Below are 12,730 nucleotides of genomic sequence, written 5' to 3'. Positions count from 1 at the left end.
GATCGAGTCCAATCAGGCTCCCTGCATGGAGCCTGCTTCTCCCTCTGCCTGTGCCTGTCTCTGAATAGAGAAAATTAAAAATCTTAAAAAAAAAAAAAAAGATAAGACAAGACACAAACATACTCCAAATTTTTTATTGGTCACTTACATGCCCTGTGCCAGCATTCACAGAAATACAGAGGTTGTGATTCTTCACTAAAATCATCTGTTGTCTTTCAACTTGCCTCATCCCATAGTGTTTCTCTCCTAAAAAGGAAGTATAAGCCAGCGTGTTAACATCCCCAATTAATTAATGCCACACTGGGTTTTTCTGAAGAGCTGGTCTCAGTCCCATATCCGCATTTATCATCCATAGATGTCCACTCAGATTAGGTTTCATCCTGGACCAGTCAGCCTAAAAAACCTGCTAGATGAACTATCTGTTTTTACCCAACCCATCTCCCATTCTCCCAGGACAGGGGCCAGTAAGATTCCATGTTTTGAGGTTTCCCCAAACTTCAGCATGAGCTCAAACCACTACAGTACACTCACAGCAACCAGCCCTTGCCACCAAAGGTGCAGGGCTTTGGCATCTGGTATCTTCTACTCCTAGCACATGTGCTCTTGGCCTTCCAACAGAGTGGGCAAATTTTTATCTTCTGGCTATTAACAGCCAGTAGGGCACACAGGGAGGTCAGGTGTAAATGATGTATGAAAAAGCTAACACTTTCCCAAAGGCCTGAGTAGGCTTATACTGATTCACTACACTACTCAGGATTCACAAAGCTCAAGCACTACTCAAAGCTGCAAGGAAGCTATGGAAGTTTCAGGTAGCCAACTTACCCGACTATGGATCCATAATCACAGACAAGGGCAACTTTACTGGGAACAGATCTAAAAAAAAAAAAAACCGCAACTGAAAAGGACACTCAATCAAGAGACAAGAAAGCCATTGATATTTATCAAACACAGAATTAAGTCAGCAAGCACTACAGCTGCCTGGAGCTTTACATACATCCCCCCTTTAAGCCTAAGATTATTGGGGCACCTGAGTGGCCCAGTGGTTGAGCCTCTCCCTTTGGCTCAAGTCATGATCCCAGGGTCTTGGGATTGAGCCTGCTTCTCCCTCTGCCTAGGTCTGTCTCTCATGAGTAAATAAAATCTTAAAAAAAAAAAAAAAAAAGAGCCTAAGACAATCACATTTTAGAGAAGAGGAAACCAGTTTAAAGAGAATTCAAACCTTGTTTGAAACTAGCCCACAAGCTATATACCAGACTATAAGCACTGCAGGGCCAGATTCACTTTTCCTTTTCCTCCTTTTACGACCACCAAGACCAGCGTTCAGATCCGATGGGAAAGGGAACCGGAGGGTCAGGCTGTCTTCAACATCTAACTTACCTTGTCTAAAGGACAGCAACACCTTGGTATCCTTGGATTCTTCAGTTACAGACGCTGCCAGGACACTTGGGGGCAGCCTGCAGAGAAAAGTGTGAAAGCTCTAAACAAAGTTGATCCAGTACACCCAACCACATGGACATTTACAGAAACACCTAGACTGGGGCAGAAGGCTTCTGGCCCAGGTCCTGAGTGGTTATAGGAAAGGCGAGTGGCAGCTGCAGGTATTATGCTGACCTGTGCTGTCAAAGTCTCTCCAAGTTGCTCTCGCATGCAGTTGGAGATCCCATGGCCACAACCGGCCACAGCCCTTGGAAACATGCTGAACTGACCCATCAGGTAGTTCCCAGAGACCTACCAGGTCCCGAGGTGGTTGTGTTCCATCAGTCATGACCCCAGAATCCTCACCAGAAAGCTCAACTTCAAAGTCATCCTGGAATCTTCAGCCGGCACAGCTAAGATGAGAAAACAGTTGTCCTGAATGATCTTACTGTTCCCTTCTCATGGTCTTCGTCTTCAGAATCCAAGGTGTGGTTTTTGAACCTGGTACTTATGCCTTACACCGTTCAAGGCAGTGACCCAAAGCACTGCTGAGATCTGTGCCACATGCCTCTAGATTTTCCCAGTACACCTGTCCAAACCGCTCCCCTGGCCTCCATACTGGCTTTTGGTCTCAGCAACTTACTTCCCAAAAGTTTTATTTTGACAATAACTATATGCGAGGCCCCATCAACAGAATGTTCCTGCTAGCCTCTGGAAACCTGTCGATTTTAATAAAGGACTCCACCTATACCTGAGAAATGGAAGGTTCAACAGGAACTGTCTTTTCCTGAAATGTTGCAGATCAGTTACATCAAACAGAACGGCGACCGTCAAGGAAAACTGTCACTCTGGGCTCCTTTTTGACCACAGCAGCTATGTGGAAGCAGCTGCAGCTTCGATAAGGGCCAGGGCAATTCAGGTCCCAAGACCGCCCCAACTGCTGTCCAACGGTCAGACTCCCATAAAAGCCACGCACTACTGCCCAACTGGAATTTATCTACTGAAATATACTGGCGACCAAATAAAGAGAAGATACCCTTGGGGCGCCTGGGGGTGCTCAGCTCAGGTTAAGTCTTGATCTTCCCGTCCTCAGTTCCAGCCAGACAAAGACAAATTATTTTTTAAATCGAGATTTAGGGATCAACTCACAACCTTGAGATAAAGAGTCTCGTGCTCTGGGGCGCCTGGGTGGCTAGTGGCTGCCTTTGGCTCAGGCCATGATCCCAGAGTCCTGGGATGGAGCCTCCGGTTGGGCTCCCCGTGCTCCCTCAAAAAAATCTGGGGGAAAAAAAGTCACATGCTCTACGGACAGAGTCAGCGAGGAATCCTGAGAACAGATAGTCCCAGTTACCACTTTTATTTTACTATGTACCAGTTTTGTCTCATTTAATCTACACAGGACCATTTATCTTACAAATACGTTAAGACCAATTAAGTTACCTACTAATTAGGACCTCAAGGGCTCTAAAACGTGACCCCTAGAAACCCTATCGTTTAATCCACCTGCATGAACTCCTCAACCTGCTGTGCAGCCAGATGACAGGTGAAGCTACTTCCCCAAAGTCACCCAACGGGTAGCTGTAATCGGCAGATTCAACTTCAGATCTGAAGTCCTGGTGAACACCCCAGAGCGGCGTCTCCCCAACTAAGCCACTTCAGGCCCAGGACTGCCGTTACTCACCCGTCGCCGGAGCATGTGCGGCCCCGCCGGGCTCCGGCCCTTCTCACCGCGCATGCGGCCGACCCGGCCTTCCGGGCCTTAGTCCCAGCAGGCCGGGAGGCCCGGCAGCTCCGAGCCGCTCCCAACATCCCGTGGCCTCGGCCAGAGGCTGCGGTGCGTGCGGGGCCAATGGCGGCGACGCCAAGGCGGGGTGGGGGGAGGATGGGCGTGCGTTGCGGCAGAGCAGCGGCTCGGCGCCAAGACTTGCCAGCACCACGGCGGCTGGGAAAAAGGACGGCCGCGCCGCAGCTGGGGGCTTATATAGGCCTCGCCCCTGGCGGCCGCGCGACAAAAGGAGCAAAGCGCCGCGCAGACCGCTGGGAGTTGTAGTCCGCCCGCCCTCAGGCGCCGGGTCCCGCTCGCAGCCCTAACCGCGTGCGGAGTCCTCTCGGCCGAGGCTGGAGCCGCGCTCCGCCGCGCTCTGCGCTCCCTGGGCGCCCGGCCCCGGGCCCTGGGCTCACGGTGAAGCGGAGCCGCCGTGTCCGCTGCAGTTCCGTCAGGCTTCCGAAGCCGGGAGGTGACGCTGTGGACAGCGACAGGACTTCGCGCCGACCGCCGGGAGCCGCCGCCGAGCCGCCGAGTGGGGAGGGGCCGCTCGGAGGGCGTCTTTGGGCGGAGGAGGCGACCGAGTGCGGAGGCTGACCGCGTTATTTGTGCAACACTTGCCTCTTCCGCTAATACATAAACACCTTTACTGAGCGCCGCGTAAATTATGCTCCGTTATCTCAGCTAGTTCTCATAATAACCCCGCGTGTCGGTATTACGGTTATGCCCACTTTACAGATAAAAAAACTGAGGCATGCATCACCCAGGTAGCTAATGACATAAGGACAGGAATCCTCGAGTCCACCGCAGAGACCTCACGCAGAGTCACTGTGCACTGTGCCATCCATTTGTTTTGTCCATGGAATGAGCCAGCATCAGTGTAAAACAAGTTGTCAAGAAGTAAATACCTATTCTGTGCTTAAACTATTCTTTCATTTTTATCCTTAATATACACTTTAAAAAGTGGGTACTACTATCATTCTCATTTATGGAAAAAGCAACAGACTCTGAGAGGGCCAGAAGCTTTCTGGTGACTCCCAGATGTGCTTCTCCAGCCTCACCTGTCCCCTGAGCTCCACACCTTCCAACCTGCAGCCTCTTGGACACCTGTACGTGGCTAGTAAATAAGCTTCTCAGAACACAGGCTTCCCTCCCCCACACCTGCTCTTCCCCATCTCGGTAAATCTTTGGAGTGACCCTGGTCTCCTCTTTCTCTAACGTCCCACTTCTAATCCATCAGCAAATCCTGTGTCCTCCACCTTTAAGATGGTAAGCCCGGGAACCCTGGGTGGCGCAGCGGTTCAGCGCCTGTCTTTGGCCCAGGGCGCGATCCTGGAGACCCAGGATCGAGTCCCACGTCGGGCTCCCGGTGCATGGAGCCTGCTTCTTCCTCTGCCTCTCTCTCTCTGTGACTATCATAAGTAAATTAAAAAATAAATAAATAGGATGGTAAGCCCGTCCCTTACTACCTCCACTGACGCTCTCATTGTGGACTCACAACTACATTGGCCTCCTAATTAGTCTCCCTGATTCTGCAGGTCTCCCCCATAGTCTGGTCTCAACACACCAGCTACCGTGTTTAAAGACCAAAAGTTTTTAATTTTCTTATTTATTTATTTATTTATTTATTCCTTCCTTCATTCATTCATTCCTTCATTCATTCATGAGAAACAGAGAGAGGGAGAGAGACGCAGAGACATAGGCAGAGGGAGAAGCAGGCTCCCTGCAGGGAGCCCCATGCAGGACTCGATCCCGGATCCCAGAATCATGCCCAGAGCCAAAGGCAGATGCTCAACACTGAACCACCCAGGCGTCCCAAGTTTTTAATTTTCATGAAGTCCAGTATGTCCATTTATTTATGCTTTGTGCTTTTTGTGTTCTAATTTTTTTTCAGATTTTATTTATTCATGAGATACACAGAGAGAGGCAGAGACATAGGCAGAGGCAGAGACATAGGCAGAGGGAGACACAGGCTCCATGCAAGGAGCCCGCTGTGGGACTGGATCCCTGGACTCCAGGATCACGCCCTGGGCTGAAGGCAGATGCCCAACCACTGAGCCACCCGGGCGTCCCAAGTGTCTGACTCTTGATGTGAGCTCAGGTCTTCATCTCAGGATCATGAGTTCAGCCCTGTGTTGGGCTCCACACTGGGCATGGAGGTTACTTAAAACAAATACATAAATAAATAAAAATAAAAAGGACATGAGGTGATATATGTTCATTATCTTGATTGTGGTAATGGTTTCATGGATGCACAGTTGCATCAAAACTGATTACATTGTACTCTATAATATGTACAGTTTACTGTGTGTCATTTATACCTCCATTAAGATATAAAAATAGAAAACATAACCAATAAAAAATTTACACTAAATTATTCACCTGCTCCGAAATCACCACTGACTTTGCAAGACAGTTGGAATAAAAGCTGAAGTCCCACGATGGCCTCTGAAGCCACAGATAATTTATTTGACTCCTCCTCCTCTCTACCCTCATCACTCACCACTTGCTTCCTCATTATTCTCTCCCCTTGCCTGGTCCCAGCTCAGGGCCTTTGCTCTTGCTGTTCTTCCTGCCTGGAACTATCCTCTGGATATCACAGACAACCACACTACTCACTTCCTCACAGCCCCTGGTTTTCTGTTCTAGTCACCTCCTCAGAATACCCTGTTTTGAAACAGCACCCTGTCACCCTTCAAGCCATTGTCCTGCTTGCTTGATATTTATTTTTTTAAGATTTTTTAAAATTTTTATTTATTAATGAGAGAGAGAGGCAGAGATACAGGCAGAGGGAGAAACAGGCTGAGGGAGACACAGGCTTCATGCGGGAAGCCTGACGCGGGACTCAATCCCAGGTCGTCAGGATCACGTCCTAGGCTGAAGGTGGCGCTAAACCGCTGAGCCACCCGGGCTGCCCTTGGTTATTTATAGCACTTGTGGCATTTTGCTATCATGTTATGTATGGATTTATTTTGTCTTCCCCATTACAACGTGAGCTCCCCCAAACAGGAATTGTGTTTGTTTGTTTTTTTAATTTTCATTGCTGTGTAAGTGCCTGGTATATAAAAGATAGTTAGCACTTCTCAAATAATTACAATGTAAATTAGTTAATTAGGGACACCTGGGTGCCTCAGTTGGTTGGGCATCTGCCTTCGGCTCAGGTCATGATCCCAGGGTCCTGGGATCAAGCCCTGCATCCATCTCTACTTGGCTGTGTACTTAGTGGAGAGCCTGCTTCTCCCTCTGCCTCTGCCCACCACTCCCCCTGCTTGTGCTCTCTCTCTGTTGACTAAATAAATAAAATATTTTAAAACAAAACAAATTGGGATCCCTGGGTGGCGCAGCGGTTCGGCGCCTGCCTTTGGCCCAGGGCACGATCCTGGAGACCCGGGATTGAATCCCACGTCGGGCTCCTGGTGCATGGAGCCTGCTTCTCCCTCTGCCTATGTCTCTGCCTCTCTCTCTCTCTCTCTCTCTCTCTCTGACTATCATAAATAAATAAAAAGTTAAAAAAAGTTAAAAAAATATTTTAAAACAAAACAAATAAATGAATTAATTACTGAATAAAACTTGGCCAAGACCACCTAGATCTCATACAAATGTGTACAACTCGCCTGCTGTGTTGCATGTTCTCCAGAACTACTTTGTGAGGTGGGCTCTATGACTTGCTTACTTAGCAGAAGGGGAAGCAGGGTAGGGAGGAAACATCACTGGCCCCACCCCTAGTCACATAGTGAGAGTCTCTGGCAAGGTCTGCTGACATCTGGATTCTGGGGCTAGATGCTGGGGGGTGGGGGTGGGGGTGGGGGGGCAGGCACCTGACCCTGGCCCACAGCGGGAGTGTCTGAGAGAGGAAGTTCAAAGAGTTGAATGCTGACAGTGCACTGCCCATGTGCTGACCACAAAGGCTTCTGGGAATGCTGGGTTCAAACTGCATTTCAAGCTGTTTCAGGCCCCTCTGCCTCTGCTCCAGCTGCTCCTGCCTGGAGCGCCCTTCCTCCTGGAACTCCCTAGCTCTTACTTTTCCTGGGAGACCCAGCATCCTGCAGGAGGCAATGCTGACCCTGTAGCTCCCTCAGTCCAGCCCTTTTGTGGGATTTGACTGAATTAATTAATGACTCAATAGCACTTACCCACTTTCATTCATCCTTTCGAGCATAACTATTTGCTGAGTTCCTCCTTTGTGCTACACACTGAGGATACAACCATTCATGTCTGCCCTCAAGTAACCTAGGAAGGAGATAGCTATTGCAGTGGACAGAAGAGCATGTGACCTCATTGGCCAGTGAGAGGCTTCCTGAGGGACAGGGATCTAACCTAAGGTCTGAAGTAGGAGTTAGCCCTTTGAAGAGGAGAAGAGTGTTTCCAGCAGAGGGCTGAGAGGAGGAATGATGTTCAGCATGGCTGGAGCTCAGAGTACCAGTGGTGGGTAAAGAAGGGGCCAGAGGCATCCTAGGGACTTGACACAAAATATTTTTTCAGGGGCATCTGGATGGCTCAGTGTTTGAGCATCTTGCCTTCAGCTCAGGTTGTGATCCCAGCATCCTGAGATCCCCAGGATGGAGCCTGCTTCTCCCTCTGCCTGTGTCTCTGCTTCTGTGTGTCTCTCATGAATAAATAAATAAAATCTTAAAGAAATATATTTTTCCAGCTAAACAGAGTGAGACAGAGAAAATATCTCGATCGAGGCATCAGTGGGGCAGGCTGATTTGGGCGAAGCTGGCAGGAAGGATTCTTCCCAGAACACACTTTTCCTGAGGCTCCTCAGGGTTCCTGGATTCTCAGGCTCCTCTCTCTCTACTACTCCTAGAGGTGGGGGATGAGCAGAGATAGGGGCCCCTCTCGGCTCTACCATGCAGGTGATTACGTGGAGACCTGTCAAAATGGCTTGTTATTGATTTGTTAGGAGTTAAACAGAAGAAGGGCACCTGGCTGGCTCAGTTGGTAGAGCATGTGACTCTTGATCTAGGGGTCATGAATTCAAGCCCCACTTTGGGTGTAGACATCACTTACTTATTTACATACATACATACATACATACATTTTAAAAAATAGCTAGAAGAAAATCTGGGCCTTCCCAGATCCTCAACCTGTCCAGACAGAAACAGAAATAGCAAAAAAGGCTTTGACCTTGAGAAAAGTTGGCAGCTAGTCTTCCTTAGTGACGCTGGAACCTCAGGGTCACTCTCTGAGTCTCAATTTTTTCATCTGTAAATATGACCAGAATAGCAACATCTTGCAAGGTTCTGTGAGAAGGAAACATGATGATTTGATACTTTGCAATAGTGAGGATTTTCTCTCACCACAAATTTGCCAAAACAAGTGAAACTGGTAAAGTCCACCCACAGTGCACAGTGAGATTAAACCAACAGAGGAGGGACGCCTGGGTGGCTCAGCAGTTGAGCGTCTGCCTTCGGGTCAGGGCATGATCCTGGAGTCCCAGGATGGAGTCCCACTTCAGGCTCCCTGCAGGGAGCCTGCTTCTCCCTCTGCCTGGGTCTCTGCCTCTCTCTCATGAATAAATAAATAAAATCTTTAAAAAAAATAAAGTAAACCAACAGAGGAACTGTTTTGGGACTAGCAGAAACCCAACCTTGGCCCTGACTGGAGAGGGTAGACTGGCTCTTGGAGATGGCTTACCCTTGCCACTAACCCAAGTGGGACCTGATCACTGTGTTCCGTCCTCTAGGTACTTGGTTTGCAGTCCCCTTTGTGGGCTCAAGGGGTAATGAAGAGTGAGACAAACTCATATGTGAGTCTCAGCTCTGCTCTGTGACCTGAGACAAGCCTCAGTCTCCTTGGCTCTAAAATGGGCACACTATGGCCCTCTCAAAGTTGTTGCCCGCTGAGCGTGAAGAACTGACCCTCTGGCCTCATAAATGTAAGTTGTCCGCTCCACAGGCCAGTTGCACTCCCTCTGGAATGGCTTTCGCCTATGTCCGCCTGCTTACCAGCCCTGTTGGCATCTCTCCCTGAGCCCTGAGGCCTAGCCCGGGCAGGTGCTGAGGACTCGGGGGGGGGGGGGTGGGGGGGGGGGGCTGTTGAACATTGAACCTGACCATTGAACGGAAGGCCCTGGGAGGCCCTGCGCCAGGGCCAGTGGGGCTCCGGGAAAGGATCACCTGGGTGGGGAAGGGGCACCTGTAAGCCACCAACTTTCTAGACTAGTGTCTCCAGCTCCAGCCGCAGGGGCCCAACCAGGGAACTGCCCGGAGCGTGGGGCTGAGAGAAGCCGGCCCGGGGGAGACTGTTGGACGCTCGGGGCGTTAAGCTCGGGCCAGGGCCTGTCTGGTTCTCGGGCCTCGCTCGTCCTCCTCCCCACATTGCCTTCTTTAATCTCCCATCCCGCGTAGTAGGGGTTACTAGAGGACGAAACTGGGGCCCGCAGAGAGGACGGGAACGTGCCCAGGGTCTTGCCGCCCGGGGCTGAGGGGCGGGGCAAGGAGCTGGGCTCCGGGGGCGGGGCGGGGCGGGGCGGGGCGGCGAGGGGGCGGGGCCTGGCTGCCAGCCTCCGACGGCGGGGCGGGGCAGGTGGCCACCGAAGGCTGGGCGGCGGGGCGGCGGGGCGGCGGGGCGGCGGGACCCAGGCCATGGCCGCGGGGGGCTGCCGCTACCAGTTCCGGATCGCGCTGCTGGGGGACGCGGCGGTGGGCAAGACGTCGCTGCTGCGGCGCTACGTGGCGGGCGCGCCCGGGACCCCGGAGCCCGAGCCCGAGCCCGAGCCGGCGCCCACGGTGGGCGTCGAGTTCTACAGCCGCATGCTGCAGCTGCGGGCCGGGCCGCGCGTCAAGCTGCAGCTCTGGGACACGGCGGGCCACGAGCGCTTCAGGTGCGGGCGGGGCGGGATGAGGGACCTGGGGGGGAGGCAGTCCCCCCAGAGGGCTCGGCCTCAGTGGTCCAGGTACAGACCTGGGGGCCCCTGCCCTGGTCTCTGGCCCTCCACGTGGAGTCGTTCGTCCCACAGATGCAGCCGGTGGGCCAAGCCCCTCACCCAGAGGCCTGACACCCTGGCGCTGGGAGGGCGCAAGGGCCCTGCCACGGAGACCCGAGGGATGGGTGACCTGGCTGCTGAGAGAGCCCACTAGAGCAGAGCGAGAAGGATCAGAGACACGGGAAAGGAGGAGAGGGTTGGGGTAGCCTGGAAGCATGCCTTAGGAGTTGGCCAGGCAGAGAACTGGAAGCAAAAAGCTGTAAAAAGCTCCAGGAAAGGGATCCCTGGGTGGCGCAGCTGTTTGGCGCCTGCCTTTGCCCAGGGCGCGATCCTGGAGACCCAGGATCGAATCCCACGTCGGGCTCCCGGTGCACGGAGCCTACTTCTCCCTCTGCTTGTGTCTCTGCCTCTCTCTCTGTGTGACTATCATTAAAAAAAAAAAAAAAAAAAAAAAAAAAAGCGCTCCAGGAAAACATCCCTTTTCCTCCAGAAATGGAGGAATGGTCCAGAGAGGATGTGACTCGAGCTTGTTCCATGGCTGAGACACAGGCACTATATTGTGAGAGACAGACACCGGATCAGAGAAGTACCTGGCAGTGTGTAGGGAGCTATGAGGAGCTTGGGCGCAGGGAAAGCCCTGCCTTTTGGGGGGCCTTGAAGGTATAGACGTCTCCCAGCTCACTCCCTCTCCTTCAGGTGCATCACCAGGTCCTTCTACCGAAATGTGGTGGGTGTCCTACTGGTCTTCGATGTGACAAACAGGAAGTCTTTTGAACATATCTGCGACTGGCATCAGGAGGTTATAGCCACTCAGGGCCCCGACAAAGTGATCTTCTTACTGATTGGCCACAAGAGTGACCTGCGGAGCACCCGCTGTGTCTCTGCTCAGGAGGCGGAGGAGCTGGCTGCCTCCCTGGGCATGGCCTTCATGGAGACCTCTGCTAAAAATAACTGCAATGTGGACCTGGCCTTCAACACCATTGCTGACTCCATCCAGCAGGCCCTGGAGCAGGGGGACATCAAGATGGAGGAGGATTGGGGGGGTGTCCGGCTCATCCACAAGACCCAAGTCCCCAGGGCCCCCCCAAGACAGCAGCCCCCAGGTCCTTGCCAGTGTTGACTGTGGGAGGGAAAGGGTTATAGCAGTGCCAACCTCAAAAGTGCTGCTGGGATGGGGAGTGTCAATATCTTTCTTGAGAGCAAATGGCAGGATGTATCCAAAGGGTTAATATAAACTATCCTAGCAGTCACACCTCCTGGATTCTGGGGTTTCAGAGCTCAGCCCCTTTCTGCTAGAAAGCTCTAAGAAGCCAGGTGTGCAGCTTCATGTCCTTCAGAGTCCTTCAGCATGTTTCCTCAGTTGTCAGTGGGGCTCTTGCCACAGTGGGGGTTGGGAGGGTGTGTGAAAATGAGACAATGGATGGGGGGACATGCTCAGCCAGAGCCAGCCATACCATAAGAACTGAATGACAAGAACTGTCCTCACCACCCTTTCTCCTCTGTGACATTTCTGGCAGTGCTCCTGAGCTTGGACGCTGAGACGCACTGAGTCTGGACGCTGCCATACGGGCGAGGAATTTCAGGGCAAGCCTACCTGGGAGCCTCCTTAGGTCCTCAGACTTGGATGAGTCTTAAAGTGTGCCTTGGAACTCAGGGTTGCTGCCCAGTGCCCCGTCTCCAAGGCCGGGCGCTGGATCTGGATCTGGGAGGCAGGGATGAAGGCAAGCGAGCATCCTAGGTCAGACAATAGAGGACGCTAGGAAATAGCGGACACCCACAGCCTCCTCCTCCCACTTCCAATACCCCCCCTCCCCCAGCTGCTGGGAGTGCTGCTCTTAACGGTGATGACAGTGATGATGCTGTGCTCACAGCACCCTCCGGGAACTGCCTACCCCTCAGGGCTGACTGCATCCAGTGTTGATCTGTTGATCTACTGAGGGGTAGAGGCCTGGCTCTCTTGCCCCAGCTCTGAAGGTCAAACCCAGCATCATCACTCTTCAGGGGGCTGATTGAGCCCATTGTTCTTACCTCACAGCTAAAGTCTCCCTCTGCTCAGTCCCACTTCCTACAGTTCCTCCCCCAAACAGGTGTTGATCTCAACAATCCTCTAATCAATGTCAGCCCACTAATCCTCATCTCAGAAATTGCCTCCAGGGGAACAGGCGCTGCTAGGCAGAGAATGTCCTAGGGCAATCAGGGAAGGCTTCCTGGAGATGGGGTTTATGTTGGTAATATGAGCAAGTGTAGAGGAGGGGCCATTGTGCCAGTGGGCACAATAAAGACCACAAACACAGTCACTCACTTTGTGACCTGGGGAGCTAATCGGTCCCAGATTCCTCCTCAGTATCATATGACTGATTATCCCTTCTTCAAGGGTTCTTGGGAGATTTCCAGTCAGGGTGGGTTTCTTAGCTTCCTCTCCAAGGGGCTGAGCCAGGGTGGGTCTCCCCATGCACCGCCTCCTCTTTTAAAACATCACTCATCCTTAAGATAGTCTTGCAAGGTTGGCAGTTACCCTCATTTCACCACTTGGAGAGGGAGAGGGGTATGACTTGTTTGTGTTTTGTTTTGTTTTGTTTTAATAAGCATCTACTCTGTTCTGAGCTCTGAGGATGCAG

The 12,730-nt window shown here is 52.0% G+C and overlaps 1 protein-coding gene, 1 long non-coding RNA gene and 4 other non-coding genes across 10 annotated transcripts; 1 reads left to right on the top strand and 5 right to left on the bottom strand.

Annotated features, from left to right (window-relative positions):
• Positions 1 to 120: 120 nt before the first annotated feature.
• Positions 121 to 11,855, bottom strand: LOC144314565 (uncharacterized). 5 transcript variants are annotated; one of them, XR_013380451.1, is made up of 7 exons: positions 11,707 to 11,855; positions 10,703 to 11,115; positions 8,312 to 8,427; positions 1,733 to 1,829; positions 1,378 to 1,454; positions 823 to 873; positions 121 to 246 (listed from the first exon to the last, which is right to left on the bottom strand). It is a non-coding gene; the product is annotated as an uncharacterized LOC144314565 (long non-coding RNA). The 5 variants fall into 5 exon arrangements; XR_013380452.1 differs by lacking the exons at positions 10,703 to 11,115; positions 11,707 to 11,855 and adding an exon at positions 9,046 to 9,060; XR_013380449.1 differs by lacking the exons at positions 8,312 to 8,427; positions 10,703 to 11,115; positions 11,707 to 11,855 and adding an exon at positions 2,920 to 3,099.
• Positions 317 to 390, bottom strand: LOC144315030 (small nucleolar RNA SNORD99). Its single transcript, XR_013380846.1, has one exon. It is a non-coding gene; the product is annotated as a small nucleolar RNA SNORD99 (small nucleolar RNA).
• Positions 1,219 to 1,351, bottom strand: LOC144315025 (small nucleolar RNA SNORA61). The gene has a single exon (XR_013380842.1). It is a non-coding gene; the product is annotated as a small nucleolar RNA SNORA61 (small nucleolar RNA).
• Positions 1,569 to 1,699, bottom strand: LOC144315022 (small nucleolar RNA SNORA44). Its single transcript, XR_013380839.1, has one exon. It is a non-coding gene; the product is annotated as a small nucleolar RNA SNORA44 (small nucleolar RNA).
• LOC144315018 (small nucleolar RNA SNORA16B/SNORA16A family) lies at positions 2,192 to 2,326 on the bottom strand. Its single transcript, XR_013380835.1, has one exon. It is a non-coding gene; the product is annotated as a small nucleolar RNA SNORA16B/SNORA16A family (small nucleolar RNA).
• RAB42 (RAB42, member RAS oncogene family) lies at positions 9,762 to 11,362 on the top strand. Its single transcript, XM_077898865.1, has 2 exons — positions 9,762 to 10,010; positions 10,809 to 11,362. The coding sequence occupies exons 1-2, from the start codon at positions 9,772 to 9,774 to the stop codon at positions 11,230 to 11,232; spliced, it is 663 nt and encodes a 220-aa protein (XP_077754991.1). The 5' UTR covers positions 9,762 to 9,771; the 3' UTR covers positions 11,233 to 11,362.
• Positions 11,856 to 12,730: the final 875 nt, after the last annotated feature.

This window comes from Canis aureus, chromosome 5, assembly GCF_053574225.1.
Source record: "Canis aureus isolate CA01 chromosome 5, VMU_Caureus_v.1.0, whole genome shotgun sequence".
NCBI classification, from domain to species: domain Eukaryota; kingdom Metazoa; phylum Chordata; class Mammalia; order Carnivora; family Canidae; genus Canis; species Canis aureus.
This window is presented reverse-complemented; position numbering and strand designations above follow the sequence as displayed.